This window comes from Anser brachyrhynchus (assembly GCF_964034855.1).
Source record: "Anser brachyrhynchus genome assembly, chromosome: 7".
NCBI lineage: Eukaryota > Metazoa > Chordata > Aves > Anseriformes > Anatidae > Anser > Anser brachyrhynchus.
Genome location: NC_137701.1, coordinates 36,489,254 through 36,505,816, shown reverse-complemented (window position 1 = coordinate 36,505,816; position 16,563 = coordinate 36,489,254). Strand labels below are relative to the sequence as shown.

At 34.2% G+C, this 16,563-nt stretch overlaps 1 protein-coding gene across 12 annotated transcripts in view; it reads left to right on the top strand.

Annotated features, from left to right (window-relative positions):
* Positions 1–16,563, top strand: part of LRP1B (LDL receptor related protein 1B) — a 553,237-nt gene that overhangs the window by 452,522 nt on the left and 84,152 nt on the right. For all 12 annotated transcript variants that reach the window (XM_080600673.1, XM_080600668.1, XM_080600675.1 and 9 more), the window contains 3 exons: positions 11,879–12,067; positions 12,904–13,052; positions 15,975–16,068. In XM_080600673.1, coding sequence (XP_080456799.1) covers positions 11,879–12,067; positions 12,904–13,052; positions 15,975–16,068 — 432 coding nt within the window. The remainder of the gene's footprint in view (positions 1–11,878; positions 12,068–12,903; positions 13,053–15,974; positions 16,069–16,563) is intronic.

The window sequence follows — 16,563 nt, the reverse complement described above, 5'->3', positions numbered from 1 at the left end:
TCCACAAGCTTTACCTAAACTTCAGAACTGCTGTTATCCTGGTAAAACTTGTGTATTTGGGCTTTTGGGGGCTTTTATCTCATACTGAGTGCCTCTAGGATTTCTCTGAACCAGAGCTCATGAAATGAGTACTTTATTTCCAGATTGGAGCTTTGTTCTGAAAGGAAAAATAGAAAAAATGTTTTCTAGCTCTTGTGTTCAAGAAGAGTAAGTTATAAATAGATAATGAACAGTTTTTGAAATGCTGAACTGGGGAGACTACAGCAATAGCTATGAGAGCTGTAAACATTCCCATTAATCTCAGAATTAACTTCCATGTTTTTTGTAGTGAGCACAGGACAGTTTAATGGTCCTAACCTGCTCAGCCAAGCAATAGTTGCTCAGACATATCCTGTCTGCAGGCTGAATTCCTGCTGACAGTCTATTTTTCTGACAGGTAAAGCAAGGCTCCATACTCTTCTTCATGTTATTCCACATTCTGCTATCCTGCTATTTAGTTTCCATACAATTATTCTCTTACTCCTCTTTCTGGATCTTTCAAGGGAAAGAAGGAAATGGTGGAAATGTTTCTTTCTTAGTCCACATCCAAATGCAGTGGTCAAATCTTTTTCAGTTTTCTCTTTCAGTCTGAATGTTCTAGATTTTTTTCTTCTGTCTCAGAAAATGTCCTCATACCAGTACAGTTGAGAAGATACCTGCAAAATTCCAGTTTCACTGTCTTTGGTGTCCTTTGCCTTGGTCTCCAGCCTACAGGTTTCTGTTGCTTGAGTGAGAATCACCTTCAACTGCTTTTATATTCACAGAGTTGATCACTCCCCCAGAAGATAACATGAATCTGGAGAAGCAATTTGTCACAAAGCCATAGCTGGTAGCAGTACAGAGCAGCTTCCCTGCTAACAACACTGCCGCCAGTTTTAGACAGCTGAATGCATTCATAACTTAAGGAGCATGTCTGACTCCATAAGTATTACAGTGAAAGTGTTAGGAATCAAGCATTACTGGACATTCTGTAGGCTGTTAGGCCTGTAAGTTTTACTATGATGATTTTGGAATGAAAATTCATAAAAATTTGGTAACAATTAAATGTCTGAGGCAAACTGCATAAGTGGTTGTGACTTTATGTAAACCTGTTACAATACTTTTAAGGACATGGTTCTTACAGATGACATGTAAGAGATTCAAGCGAGAAGAAACTTTTGCTTTGAGAGGAAGATCCTGAAGTATTTAAATTATGTGAGAGGAAGATTTTCTCATTAGCTAATACTGTTTGTCATTTTCTGTTATCAGGTGCTTCTCGCAAAATACAATTATCAAACCAAGTTGTACAAAAGTTTCTGTGTATTTAACAAATAAGTGATAGAATCCTTGGCATCTGAAGTAGATCAAACATGCCTGTAGATGTTCTAAAAGGTGCTTTGAGAATTTTGTAGAGCTACTTCATAATGATCAATTTGTATTTAATCAGAATATTTTTCCTGCTTCTCTTAGAACAAACTTTCAAATCAATTTTTCATGTCTTCATGTTTCAGCACAAGACAAGAAACATTTCTGGAAAATAACATTTAACCATTGCAAATGAATTGCCCTAATAAGGGAAACCTGGGGAAGTTCAGCGGTTGGGATTTAGAGGAAACAAAACTTAGTGATCGCTTCTAGCTTTTTGATACAAGAAACTGCAATCTCTGTCAATGAGCACTTAAATAAGAAAGATCTGTTTCATAGCTTGTGATAACTATATTTCTTGAAGATGTATTGTTCACATGGATTTCATGGTCTATTTTTCCTCTGTCATTCTGAGACACTTTTTATTGTCAAAGTTAACTAATGGATGCTTGAGCTTACTCTGTCCTTTGTATTTTCATATGTAGAAGGATAAAGGCACAGATGGTGAGCATAAAATACATACTCACGCAGCAGATAAAGTCTAAATGGGAATCATGTGAGCAATGCAACCTGAAGTGCTAGCTGTTGTGAGTTAAGTAGCGTAAGCTAAGTATTTTTTCACCTGTTTCTCTGACCTTTGAGGATAGAGCTAGTTTGCTCTGAGTTTTTTTCTGAAAAGATGTTTTTTGAATCTTAAATGACCTGGTATGAAAAGTATCAGAAAATGACAGAGAGACTTCACAATATCCACCAAATAAGTCTGATGTTAGAATGGATAGATCTGAATATACATCATAAAGAGATATTTTTTGTATGAGATAGAACACAGAAAACTGCAAAGTCTGTGCTAGAAACTTACAGAAATTGAACAATTTGGGGCTAATTTTTGACACCGTGTCTGTTAAACTAACGACTGTTTTTGCATGCAACTGCAGTTTTTGTGTATTTTGGAAATGTAGATCATAATGGTAACACTTTTTACAACAAGTATTTTTATTTCTTTCTTAAGAGTCTTAAAGATTTTTTGGGAAAAGAGAACATCTGCTGCTTTCCTCTTGTAAAATTCCTCAGCATTTCAACAGAAAAGGGGGCTTTTATAACTGTCAAGAGTCCTAGTAAGAACTTTGAAAACATGCTAACTAGGCCAGAAATCTTACCCTACTTGGGAGCTCTTCTTGGCGCTAGGGGCAGCAATGACCTTGCTTATCTATTTGAAGTTTAATGTGTGATTATGTAAACTGTCTTTAGAGCTTAGCCAATTTAGCACTGCAGCATTCACAAATGTTATGCACAGTAAATGATTAAGCAAGCATTGAGGCACTAATCTGGCTAAGCACTAAGCTGGTTTACTTCTGTGAGCTTTAAAAAAAAATAAAAAAAATAAGAATTTGTCAGACTTAACAGCTGCTTTTGGTTCCCATTGCCCAGAGGATACGCAAGCTTTGCAGTTCCCTAGCTATCAGATTGCCTCACACAAGCAATCCTTCCTCCTATCCTTCAGAGTACCTACCATTTTCCCATTTCACTCTTTGATGATGAGAATTTGAAAATACAAAAATGGAATCTGATAGTCCAGTTTAGGAAGTACGGAAACTCCTCTGGGCTAAGATTAGAATTTAACTGTGCCAAATTCTTTGATATTTTACACTCTAAAAACAAAAGTTTTTAGAGCACTTCATTGCTTCATCTTACAGGGGCATGGACATGAAGCAATGAAAATGTGCTAAGCCTTTAAATGAACTGTGTATTTGGAAATTACTTTGTTAGCTGTAATATAGTTATCAGACAGAAACTTTTCTATATTATCTTAAATTGAAAAATCCTTGTCTTCAAAATTGGTTTCTACCTGAGCCTGAGTGTTTACAAACTTTAAAATTGTTCTAAATATGTGCAAGTTTTACAGTATTAAGTAAAAAGTTTTCGGGGATGCTAACCTTTTTTTTTTTAAATTTTTAGCATTTGTAATTTCAAGAATTACTAATTTCAGGGGCTTTGTAGGTAGAAATAGAACATTTGTGTCTAAGTTTAAACTCGGCCACCCGAGTATTATAGCAGTGTAAATCCATTTGTTTATGGAGTTGTCCTAACAGATTACAGAAATCAATTCCTTTCAGATTTAAACTGCAGTTTAAATAGATGAAAAATTAGAAAAGTGTGGAAAGAAAATTTTTAACAGCAGACAAACTGTAGTTCTGATATTGGAAAAGTTTTCTTCCAGCTTTCATGGCATCTGTGGAATTGTTTGTTATAACCACATCTGGTGTTAGCTGCATCTGTTGTTAGCACAAACTCATAATAATTGCTTGACCTCTACTATTAGGTTCTAGAGTCATAGTTTTCATAATTGTTCAGATAAAAATCTCCAATTCATATGTCTTCCTAAATCTGAGTATTTTATTGTATTGTGTTCTATCTCTGTCAAAGGATAATATTCAGGAAAAATATATAGGTTCTCCTACGTTAAAGTCACTTCGCACAGTTATCTTACTCTAAGGTTCCAGTCTCTGGTTTATGGAGCCCACGTTACGAAGATTGCCAATGGGTTGGTTTCTATATCTTCTGTTGTTCCTGCGATAATATGCCAAAATTTCATTAGATTATAAGCCTCTGAAAATACTTTTTCTACATACTCATTAAAATCTTAATGGACATTTACTGGTGAAGTCAGTGAAGCTTCCATATGTGCTGGACATACTGCATCACAAATTTTAAGGGATTGGCATTAATTTCCATGCAGATACCGCTGTCAGAAAGCAACTAGAACAGAGAACAGAAAACTCAGTTTTTCTTATGTCACGGTGTCTCTCCTTGTTGATATCAAAGCAATCAAAAAGGGGAGGCAGCCATCTGTTCTCAATGAAGAAAGGTGAAGAATGTTGAATAGCTCATTTACATGTGGTAGAAGATAAATGAGATAAACAAAAGGGGCTTAGCAGTTTATGTACTCAAAGTTAGATGACGGCAGGGGAGAATCTGGGCAGGAGCATGGGGGAAGCAAAGGTGATGGAAGGAACAGCTTGAGAGGCAGAGTGGGGATGAATATCGAAACTGCAGCGATACATGTGTCTCCAGGTGTTGAGAGCGGTAGGCACATAAGTGGTTTCTATAAATCTGAAAATTGAAACTCATTAGCACATTATGTGTCTTTCTGCTCTAATTGTGACTAGTATGTATTTGAGAATGATTTAAGCACTATTGTGATAGCATACTACTCTGTACTTTACTACTAAAGGGTAGCAGTGGCATGTAAATAACTGCTCACGTCTAAATAAAAAAGCAATAAAACATTTTAAAGTTGGACGGTACAATATTTCAGTCCTAGATTTGATCAACTGATTTTATAAGCTGATTTTTGAAAATTTATTAGTCTCTGCTCATGGTATCATTATAAGTCATACTTAATAGTCAGCCTTAATGCCACTGATACATTTGTATCTTAAGATGTTTGAATTTGTTTCTGTCCAGATTTCCTGCTTCTTTTCTGATAGTAGTTTTGGGACACCTGACAATTGATTTTTGACTGGCAAGGCATACTACCATTTAGTGCCAGTACGTGGATCTTCCATACTTATCCAGCATGCTTGTGTGATGTATATATTATATTTATAAAAAAGAGTATGTGTGCATGTGCATGTTGTTAGTAAAAATATCAGTAATACCATTCTAAAAATGCATTTGGATATATGTATCTGTGAAACGATTTCAATTACTAGAATTAATCTATATATCCTATATTTTTATTTTATTTTTATTTTTTTTCCTGCTCAGTGACTTTGACAGGTTTCTTTTTTAACAGAAAATGTCCGTATAGTAATAGTGATTATAGAATGATTTTACCAGCTGGCAGTGAGACATTTTTTGTTCATTTTAGTTAGTAAAGTATTTGCTTTTACTTTTGGAAATAATTTGATGTTCACTTCTTCTGTATGGCTTCTTCAGTATAGTGATTGAAGTTTGTAGTTAAAACATCCTGGATAACGTTATTTTCACCCCTGAAGTCAAATGTATGCTTTCTATGCTTATGGGTACTCAGAAAATAGAAGGAAACATTGTTCAAACAAGAAAAAGTAGACATTTTTATCACAGATATGACATAGAGCATTTTAATTTATATTCTTGAATCAAAACTAGTGTAATATGTAAGAGGAAGACATTTTAAGTCGATTACGCGATTCTAACATCTGCAGAATCGTGTAGCCTCTTGTGGAGTTATGTGTCTCTTCTTCCCTTAAGTTCATGCAGCTCTTTCTCTCTATTATGTTATCTATTATCGTTTTTATTTGTGTTCAAGTTTTTAATCATTTCTTTTTCCCCACCGCTTCCGATGTGTTGCAAACCTCCCTTTTTTTTTTTTTTTTCTCTCTTTTACTACCTACCTATATTTCTTCTTCCAGTTTCCTCCAGCTTTCTGATAGGCCTGTGCATTCCTTCTCTTTACTGGCTTCACTTCCTGATGAAATTTCTCATCGTTTTGTTTTGTTTTGTTTTGTTTTTTTCCTGTTTGGTTAAGCACTACCTGAGATTAGCATCTTCTCCCACTGCGAGAGAGTTCATTATTTCTGTATAAGATCAAACCCTTGTAGAGAAGAGCAGCAGAAGGCCTGTTAGAAAAGGAAGGGATTGCAAGGGAATCACCCATCTGTAATACGGAGCAAGGCTGTGGTAGGAAAAAGAATCAAAAACAAATTTCATTTGCAGTTTTCCTCCCAAATGACTTAGAGTGGTGATTTCGCATTCTGTGTTTTTCGTCCCTCATAGTTGTTAAAGAAGTTGTGCATAACAGAGTGTATTACTTTTGTACTGATGGGCTGGCAAGTAGACACCTTGATTAAATGTTTTAAAATAGGTGATACAGGGAAGGTGGTGGTACTTACCTGTTATGACTCTGACCTGGTTTTACTTTGATTATGCAGAAAGTAGTCCATCTTCACAGTGCTTGCTAAAGAAAGGAGGGCAATTAGTCTTGCTCTCCTGTTTACAAGTATAGTTCACTCCGTAATGTACGCTCTGAGACTTGTAATTAGTATTGCAACATGTAAATAATGTATGCCATTTATGAAGAGGTAGAGCAGTAACGTAACTGAACTTCTCTGGAATTAAGAGACTGAAAAAAGACAGTGCATGTTTCTTCAACTACATACATTTATGATAAATCAACAGTTGTCACTGCCTCAGATTTTGGAAAACTTGGAATGCTGATGTCCCCAGAGGCAAAGAACAAACATGAGGGACTATTTTACTGTTGCATCAAAAAATATGACATAAAAATTATATCACATTTTATTGTCATTCACAGTTGATACAAACTGTAGATTTTATAACCTGTTTATTTGGTGTCAACAGTTCTGATGTTCCATTATTTATAATATATCAAACAATGAAGGAATGAAGCAAAGTAATATTCAGCTGTGGAATCATAGGATGGTTTGGTTTGGAAGGGACCTTAAGGATCATCTAGTTCCAACCCCCCTGGCTTGGGATATGATAGAACTATGATAGTACTGTTCCTCAAGCAGTGAAAGAAATCAGAATCAACTGCCATTAAATATCTGTGGGTTTTTTTTGTGTGCTTTTTTTTTTAATAAAATCTTTCCTCAGTCTTTACAGATGTACCAACTGAAAGAAAATACATTGCTTTTTACGATCAGCTTGGAATAAAATTTATATAATTCCATCCATTGATACTGTATTTACTTTCTATGTATTTTACTTTATATATATATATTTATTTACATTTGTTTGTACTATTTTATTTAACATGTTGACATATTATGTTAAATAAAATAGTCCTTTCGTTGCTTCCCTGTGTTTTTATTATTATTATTATTATTTATTTTTGTAACTTCTCCAAGCTTCATAGTCATAAGACTTAGGTCTTTTAGAGCCATAAATGATGCAAGGTCCTGACTTTGATCAAGTTTCTATTGAACATCACTTCATGAAATCTTGACTTTAACTGAGAAACCCGTTAAAATTATGAAGTCACTCAGGGGTTAAAAAATTCTCAGACCAAATGAGTTGTTTATAGTACTGTTTCATTATTTCCTTTAGATCAGTATTTGGCTAGGACGACTTCCTGCTCAGCAGTCGAAATCATCATGCCATCACTCCTTTCACGGCTTTAGGGTTCAGTGTGTATACGCTTGGCCACATGGTTCCCATGGAATGGTCCTGCTATCCTGTATGCCTCCTACGTGCAGGTGTAGCTGAGCTCAGGAGTGAACTTGTGGGTCCCTTTACGTACAGAATCATTTCTAAGTTCCTTCATTAAAATGTATGAGCTTGGCTCTATACTCAGTTGGAAAAGCAGTTCTTCTCAAAGAGAAAGCTTCCACGATAAGTGGCTGATATGAATGTGTACTCATTTAGCAGCATTGATGAAAAGAAGGTGCTTTGTTTTGTGGGGGCTTCAGTTTCTCACCCTACATGTCAAATATTTAAACTGAACTACTCTCAAGAGACTCACATTGCTTCATTGTTGATTGGATGCAGCATCCATTCTTATTTCATGATTAGTTATTCTGGAAAATGTAGAGGTCAGAAATAGCAGCAGCAAAATACAACCCTAACATGAGAGTGATTAAGCCCCTGACAGTTTCATCTTTTGACCTATGTGCAAAATCCAGTTTTTAGAAACAGATACACTGTGACACTGCATCATGTTTCTTTTAAAGAACATAAATAGATTATATAATACCTGCTACATCATATTGTCTATTCTGGTTTTGATTTTAAGATATTTTATGAAAGACAAGTTTCTAAACGTGGTGCTTACAGAATTATTTTTAGGAAAAGGTCAAGGAAAAATCTACTTGCATCAGTCGTTTTCTGAAATGCAGTGCTCTAACTGTAGTAGTTAGCATCTTACACTACACATTTTACTTAGCTTCCCTATTAGTAAGGCATGATAAGAGAATTGAAACAGTATGTTATTCTCCTGAATATTTTTTAGATCATGAATATGAATTTTCATCTGGATTCTGATTCATAATCCATTGAAGCTAAGATGAATTGTGTACTCGGATTTCTGAATGGATTGTGTGTCATTATGACAACCCACAGATATACACAGAAAGGAAAGTAAGCATCTGCTCATATATCTGTACTCAGGATATGATGTTTATTTATAATTACTGGATGGCCAAAGAGAGGATGAATGCTACAGGTATCTTTCATTAGTGGGGAGTATTACAGAAGACCAAATCAAGATAATTGTCTCAAGTAAATCCTCTTTATGTGCGTTAAAGCTTTTACATGCCCATTTGTTCTGATTTTAATCCTAACTGTGATCAGAATAAGAGAATACAGACAAAGGCAACATCACTTTTTTTTTTTTTTTTTTTTTAAATTTAGAAAGGCTGGAGTGGTATCTTTGACATCTTTAATTTAATGTCAAAAGTAACAGAAAGGGTCATAATTTATATGAAAAGATGTTTTCAGAACTCAAATAAAAGTAAGATAAATGGCTTTGTGAATAGCTTCAGGGTTTTACAGTCCAGTGTTTTACAAGTACCGGCTTCTCTTTCTGCAGTTCCTTCCAGCTTCTTCTGTCAGTCTGGTCTGCATTTCTCATTAGAAACTATCCTTTAAGATCAGCGGGGAATTTTCTGCAGTTTAGCAGATGAACCTAAGTTTCCTGCTTGTCTTTTAGTTTTTTTTGCAGTGACACAACCATATGACTCAGAGGCTATAAGAAAACTTTCAATAGCAAATGCTATTGAATAAATAAATATTGAGTAAATAAATATTGAATAAAAACATACATAAAATTTGAAAAATGCTGAGTATGTTGTACCTAAGTCTAAGTTTATTGTAACTAAGTCATATAAAGATGGCACGATGGATTGTGCCCAGATGTACTCAAAATCCCATGGTAAAGGTAATACCACAGTAATAACACAGTTGAATGACTTACATTTAATGAATTAACTACATGAGGGGAGTGGCCACAGAGCGGTCCAGTTCTTCAGGGATCTGCTGAAATACTGTGTAGTGATTCAAACCAAAAGATGTTTCTTCCATATAGCATGTGTGTACACAGAGTTTAATTAACTCATATTTCAGAATTGTAATTTCCTTATTCCACCTGACATGAATGTGTAAATTCTATGCTTCCTTAATTAATTACAGTAATCTGTCTGTAAGAATAGGATATGGTAATTAGTATTCCCAATTAATAATTATGCTAAGGCATTTTATAGATCATTCACTTTATTTAAAATTAGTGATGCATACCTTTTCTGGAACAGTATTAAGCTGAACTCAGCATTATTAAAGGTGTGTGCAAAGCTTGAAGAATCTCTCAAGAAGATTCAAGGAAAATCTTAAGTGGAAAAAATCTTATGTTAAGTGAAAGAACATTAGAAAAATAGTAATGACTAGCATTTGACTGCTTAGTCTCTGTTGTGCCTAGATGTAGGGTTATGTAGGTCACTCCAATGTTTTCAGTACTGGAGATTCTCCCACACACTGTACTAAATCTAGGGTGAGGCTGTGTATTGTTGTCTAGCCTTCAGCTTATTTTCCCCACAGAGTGAATTACTTAATTCACACCAGAGCAGAGTCAGGGTAAAATTAATGTGCAAGTAACTGATACAATTAGATAATAATGCTTATGGGTTTTCCAGTGGACAGACAAACCCTACTGTACCTCTTGGAGTTTTCCTGAGTCTTGGATGTTTTTCCTGCAATGTATTTTGATCAGTCCATTGGTTACAAAATGTCACCCTGAGGAAAATAACCAGTATGATGGAAATACCTGTGCTTATAGTTTCTATGTTCTTCCTTTCTTTGACTTGTCTTGTTGCTTTGGTGGTAAAGCTGAAAATAACGGTTCTTCAAGAATTCTTTCCTTCATTGCTAAGACAAATGGGATAGCAACAGTCAACATGGAGAGTGACTCACTTCCATTTTGTAGACACCGTTTTCACAATGTGATTTTTACAAATAAGGGAAATACTAAGAGCTTTTCTTGGGGACACTGTACTATATAGAGAACCATGCCAAAGCTGTGTATGTAATACGTGCCAAAATTGTGATATTTTTATATGAATGCAATTTGACTAATTTCTCAGAAATGTTATGAAGCTTTATAACAATGATACTTTATAAGAGTATCATTGCTTCAGTATGATGGTTATGGAATGTGCAAACATACAAGAAAGGAAAATAATTTCAGGTCTAAAAAGCAAGGAGTCACCATCCCTGGAGGTCTTTAAAAGACGTTTAGATGTAGAGCTTAGGGATATGGTTTAGTGGAGTACTTAGTGTTAGGTCGGAGGTTGGACTCGATGATCTTGAGGTCTCTTCCAACCTAGAGAAATCTGTGAATCTGTGAATCTGTTTTCAGGACCAGAAGGCAGCATACTCTAAGCTGGCATTCATTGTGTAGGAAAGACTGTTGTACACAAAAGTACATTTGCTAAATTCTTATTCCATATACAAGTATTGGTCATCAGTTGTCAGTGAACTATGTAATGTTCCAGTGAGACTTTAGGATTTGCCAAACTTATTTGAGCACATTCCAGGTAGAAAGATGAAGCTATCGTCATCTAAGAAAACAAGGTAAACATGTTAAGAATATATTGCTTAAAATGACAGACTCAACTTCTATAATTTGCCTTTTTAGCTCTATCAGTAGTAGAGTGATTCGGTGATAAAAGACTATAATACACAAATTGAACATTGTAGTTAGATGTTTCCTGTGACATTTATGATTACAGTTACATACAGTTTATAAATAAGCTGAATTCTACCTTTTTTTTGTGTGTGTTTACCAAGAACAAATAGTCCAAGCATACAGTAGGATAAAAAACATTCCAAAGCTTTTTTCTCCCTTTTGTTCTTTCATCCTTTTTTAAGTGATGTTGACTTATAATTTTGTGATATTATAACAATAGAGTGTTATTACTTTGTGTCTTTTTTTTTTTTTACTGTATGGTTGGTTATGCTAGGAATAAACAATATGCCCTCTTACTGTTATGTTTAATTTAATAAAATGTTTTTTCCCCCTGTCTCACTTGTCAGCATATTTTGCCAAAATGAAATAATAATAATTGCCTTAAATTGTGTTAAATACAATGCATCTGGGGATGTATGCTTTGTATTTTGGGTGTTTTCTAATAACTTTTATTCTCCGAAGACAGCAAATGAATACTGGCCTTCTGTAAAAATTAGGTTAAGTGATAATTATGTTATGTATGACTTTACAACTTAACGTGATTGGTTTAGAATCTGGAGGTGATTTTTGTTGACTGGAATTCTTTCATTTCCTTAACACTGATTGGGCCAACTAATTCCAAGCAAGCAGAGCTCACATACCTCATCCATCTTTCTCGTAACTGGTAATAAAGAACCCTTTAGGCTTGACATATTGTCATGATAATTATTCTCAAGACATTATATGGCAGTTGTATCTGTCAACCCATTCAGTATGGAATATTTTAGCTGGCAGTCTTCCAAGAGTGAGCATTAATCTTAGCATCTCTTCTTACAGTCCCTAATCAAGATATTCCAGGGGTGATTGCACTAACATTGTTTGAAGACTACATCTACTGGACAGACGGGAAAACCAAATCACTCAGCCGTGCCCACAAAACCTCTGGATTAGACAGACTGTCACTGATTAATTCCTGGCACACCATAACAGACATCCAGGTGTATCATTCTTATAGACAACCTGATGGTAATTATTCTATGTTTTCCATGCAGCATGTACATGTGTTTCACTTAGTAAGTAGCCAGTCACTGAATTAACTGAAGATTAAGAATTAATTGAATTAATAATTAATTGAAGATTATTTATCAGCAATGATTTATTTTTTATTTGTTTTATTTTGAATTTCAGAAATTTTCAAAAGTTTCAGTAGTTTTTAAAATATAGATATGTGATTAATGTTGTAAGTATATCTAGTATTAAATGAATGTGATTGGTCTCGTTCAGTGATTAAATACCCAAAGAGCTTTATAGTTAATGACTGGAAGTACACAATGGTTAAATTACGTTAGAGTTCAAGCTAACAGTTACCAAGATCAGAGCATTATGTTATGAAGAAATTTAGCGTTATTATTGCAAAAGTGTGAGAGTGTTAATAATGCAGAACAATGCTGTTGTTTAGAAACCTTCTGTACTGAGAAAAGGTCAGAAAATATAGGCATTATGATTGTGTCTTGTTTCCTGATGTCTATGTGTTTGAATTCTGAATACAATTTGGTACTTGATCTAGATTAGCTAATTTTTTGTCTCATTATATATATATATGAGTTTTTTTTCTTTTTATCATTTTTTTTATTGAATGTATATCCTTAGTAATAACTAATTGTTCCATACAAAAAAGAAGAATAGCTTAAAGGCAAAAGGAAAATTTGATATGTTTTTGATATGTTTTTTTGATTTGTTTTTGATATGAAACATTCCTTTGTGAAAATAAAGTGTGTAATACATTTTTCCTCTATAAAGCAGATACTCTGAAATAAACTGAAATAATAGTCTCTGATACAACTTTCCAATTCTGTCCACAGTGTCTAAACATCTGTGCACACTAAACAATGGTGGTTGCAGTCATTTATGCCTTCTAGCCCCTGACAAGATGCATACTTGTGCCTGTCCCACTAACTTTTACCTTGCTGCAGATAACAAGACATGTTTATCGAACTGCACTGCCAGTCAGGTAAGTGTATATGTATGTAGAGAAGAGTTGCATTTTACTGTGTTTTCACCTGCTTTTAAATAACGAAGGTTGGTGTCCATGAAATGTGGAAGCAGCAGTCAAAGCACCTGAAGACTAGGAAATTCATGGACACATTTAAAGTGCTTAATCTTCAAGATTATTAGTTGAAAATAGACTTACTTTCAAATGCCCTTTTTTTTCTTTTTTTTCTTTCTTTTTTTCTTTTTTTTTCCACAGAGAGCACAGAACTTGCTCCCTGTCAAATGTGGATGTTTCCTCCAGTCATTAGAGCAAATACAGCTACTAAACCCATAAATGTTGCTTTGAAAAAAAATATATATATATAAAACATGAACGATAAAATGACAAAATGGTTTGAGGGTATTCATGCATGAACAAACTTTACACAAATACAAGATACAAGAAAAGGATGGGACTGAGCTGTCCAGTTAGGTAGATAAAAGTGGTAAAATACACAATTACTTAAAAATTGTATCAATTAAAACATTGAATTATTTATGGGAGATGGATTCCCTATGACTTGAAATAAATTAATTTTCTTAAGATTTAAGTTAGATTAACTGGAACATACTGATTTATTTCTTACAAGAGAACCAGTTTGATAAAAGGCTTTGGACTGTTCTACTCAATTAGTTTGGTTGATTGTAATAGTACATATGGCCTTTAAAAGCTTTAATTTTTCTAGTAGTTGAGTTTCATTATATGTATGCTAATGACCTTACAACATTACATATCATGATGCATTTTGTCCATATTCAGTAACGAAAGGGTTTTACTCTTCATTTTGAAGGAATAGCAGTCATCTTCAATTTATCGTCGTCATTTTATAATGATGTACAAGTTCATTCAAGTAATATTGTTAAGATTCCTTCCCAGTGTCTTCCTCTGTTACCATAATGCAGTGCTTTCTGTGGTTTTACTTTGTTCACTGCATCTTTTATGTTTAGATTTTCTGTCTGTCACTTCCCATTAAGTGGTGAGCAAAAAGAAAGAATAAAAGAAAATGAAGAATGTCTTACCTAATCTTTTTTCCACATATATTCACCTTCTTAAATTTATTTTATTAAAATAAAAAGGCACTTTCTATTTTGTTTTGTTTGTTTGTTTTAATTTTACTTACATGCTAACAGTTGATTGAGTGGCTCCTTTCTAAATTATTAATTCATAACCTGATTTGAAGGATAGCGTTGTATCTTGGATCCTCCAAAAGTAATATTTTATCACTTCTGCATTCCTTAGGAGGGAGAGAGGGGTTATATAGGAGAAGTTGCCTGCAGAAATACAACTACAAATTGATGTTGGTTATTAGTCATTTTCTTCTAATTCTGAAATCTGTCTACTCTCTGATAATTTGTCAGCCTAATGGCATCAGATGCAGAGGTCTGTGGCAAAAACATACTTTGCTCAGTAAAGATTTTCAGATTTTGTTGTAAAATTCTAGTTATTCTGATGATATAATCACTCATGAAAACACATCCACTGTTAGCCATTTCTGAAGCAGCTGGATGGCTGATACACTTGCTCGTTTTACACACAGGCAGACATTCAATGTCTTTTGATGGCTAATCTGATGTAAGAAATTATTCAGTACAAGATACATCAGACTCTAGAAGGCCATTTAAGGTAATTCCACACACACCTACATGGCTCTGACCCCCAATTTTACTAAGTGATTGGATACCAGATTTAGAAGGGATCATAAGTATTTCCATGCAGTGTAAAAATATCTAAGAGTTAGTACCCATTTCCTGGAATTAAATTTATGTTGTCAGTTTAATGGCTTGAAGTGCCTTGTGGTGAGCAGTGTGGCTGGTACTTTAAAACAATGAGGCAGTAAAAAGGCCAAGCTAGCAAACAGAAAGTAGAAAGAATGAGAGTTGTCTGAGTTTCTGTTGGTTTCCTACACCAGGAGGCCTTCTGCTGAGCTACTCTGATATGCTTACCTTTGTAGAACGGAACAACAGCCTTACACCCATTCCTAAATAATCTCCTAGAGTATGGATATCCAGATAAGTACTCTCTTAAAATACTGGATTAGACAGAAACAAAATCTGGAGCTGATGTATTTGTCTAGTAGAGGTTGATAGTGGTATACAACAACATGCACCGAAGGATAAAATAGAGCAATTTGTTTTTGCTACATGCCTGAATTTAGATCCAACCAATTGTATAGCATGTCTCTGTGTGGTATGGGAATGATGTTGCTCAATGTATAAATGGCAGTGACACCCTGAACAGTCTTGGCAGACAAATTAAAACTGAACTAATGTACCAAGTTTTATATACCTCTTAAACACAGTTTTATTGAGTAATTAATATTTTTTAAAACATGAAGAAATGAAAAAAAATATGCTGTCACAGAAAATTAAATGTCTTGCACATCTAAGTTTGCTGGTTTCCTTCCCTTCTGTGCTCATAGAGATACCAGGTAAGAAACACATTTGTTGAAAGGTGCAGATAGTCTATCCAGATTTTTCTCCCTAACATAATGAACTCTGATTTTAGGATTAGCCCTCGAAGATTGCATCAAATCATTTCTACCCTTTATTTTGTTTGTGGTTTTTTTTTTCAGTGAAAACAAAATTACAATGTTGTTTTTATGGTTGTTCTGAATAAGATCTTAAAGGATCAAGTCATGGAATGCAGCAAAATGCAGTGATTGCTTTTTATCAGTGGAACTATGAGTGTAGCAATGTCATTGAAACTGCAGTGACTTCTGTCAGCTGAAGTCTCAGTGCAATACATCTCCAAAAACACACACTTTTTTTTTTAGATCAGGTTTTATAAAATCAACAACCAGAAGTTATTAGTGGAACAATGATTTAATCAAATGAATCTAATTTCTTATAGTTTATGCTGTTCCTGTAAAAAACAACATATTCTTTCTCTCCTTTTCTCCAGTTCCGTTGCAAAACTGACAAATGTATTCCATTCTGGTGGAAATGTGACACTGTTGACGACTGTGGGGATGGCTCTGATGAGCCCAAGGAATGCCGTAAGTGCATTCTACATTTGGAACTCAGTTTTGTCTGTAGAGTCCAAACCAAATATAATGCTTTATAAATGTTAAGAAGAGGATTTTCTTTGAAAGCTTTTGTTTGCAGCACTGTTTTGCTTTCCTTGGTCTCTGTCAGATTTAGAAAGGGCACAGAGTCTTGTCTGTCAGGCTGTGTAAGATTTTCATTAATTCATGATTACTAAGTGTCTCTTAAGATCTTTGGAAAATTATAAGAACACATTTTTCCTTTTTATTTGATTCCATCTAAATTTTTGCTGAATTTAATTGTTCTATTTTTGCAATAGAAATGTGATATTACAATTTTCATTAGATTATGTTTTATTGCAATTATACAGGTTTAGCTGCATGGTATCATTTAATGCAATTTCCTGAAACAGCAACGTTTTCGATGTGACTCCAACTAAGATTCTGTTTATTTTTCATGATATGTTTTATATAAACATTTTCATTTTATAGTTTTATAAACTTTGT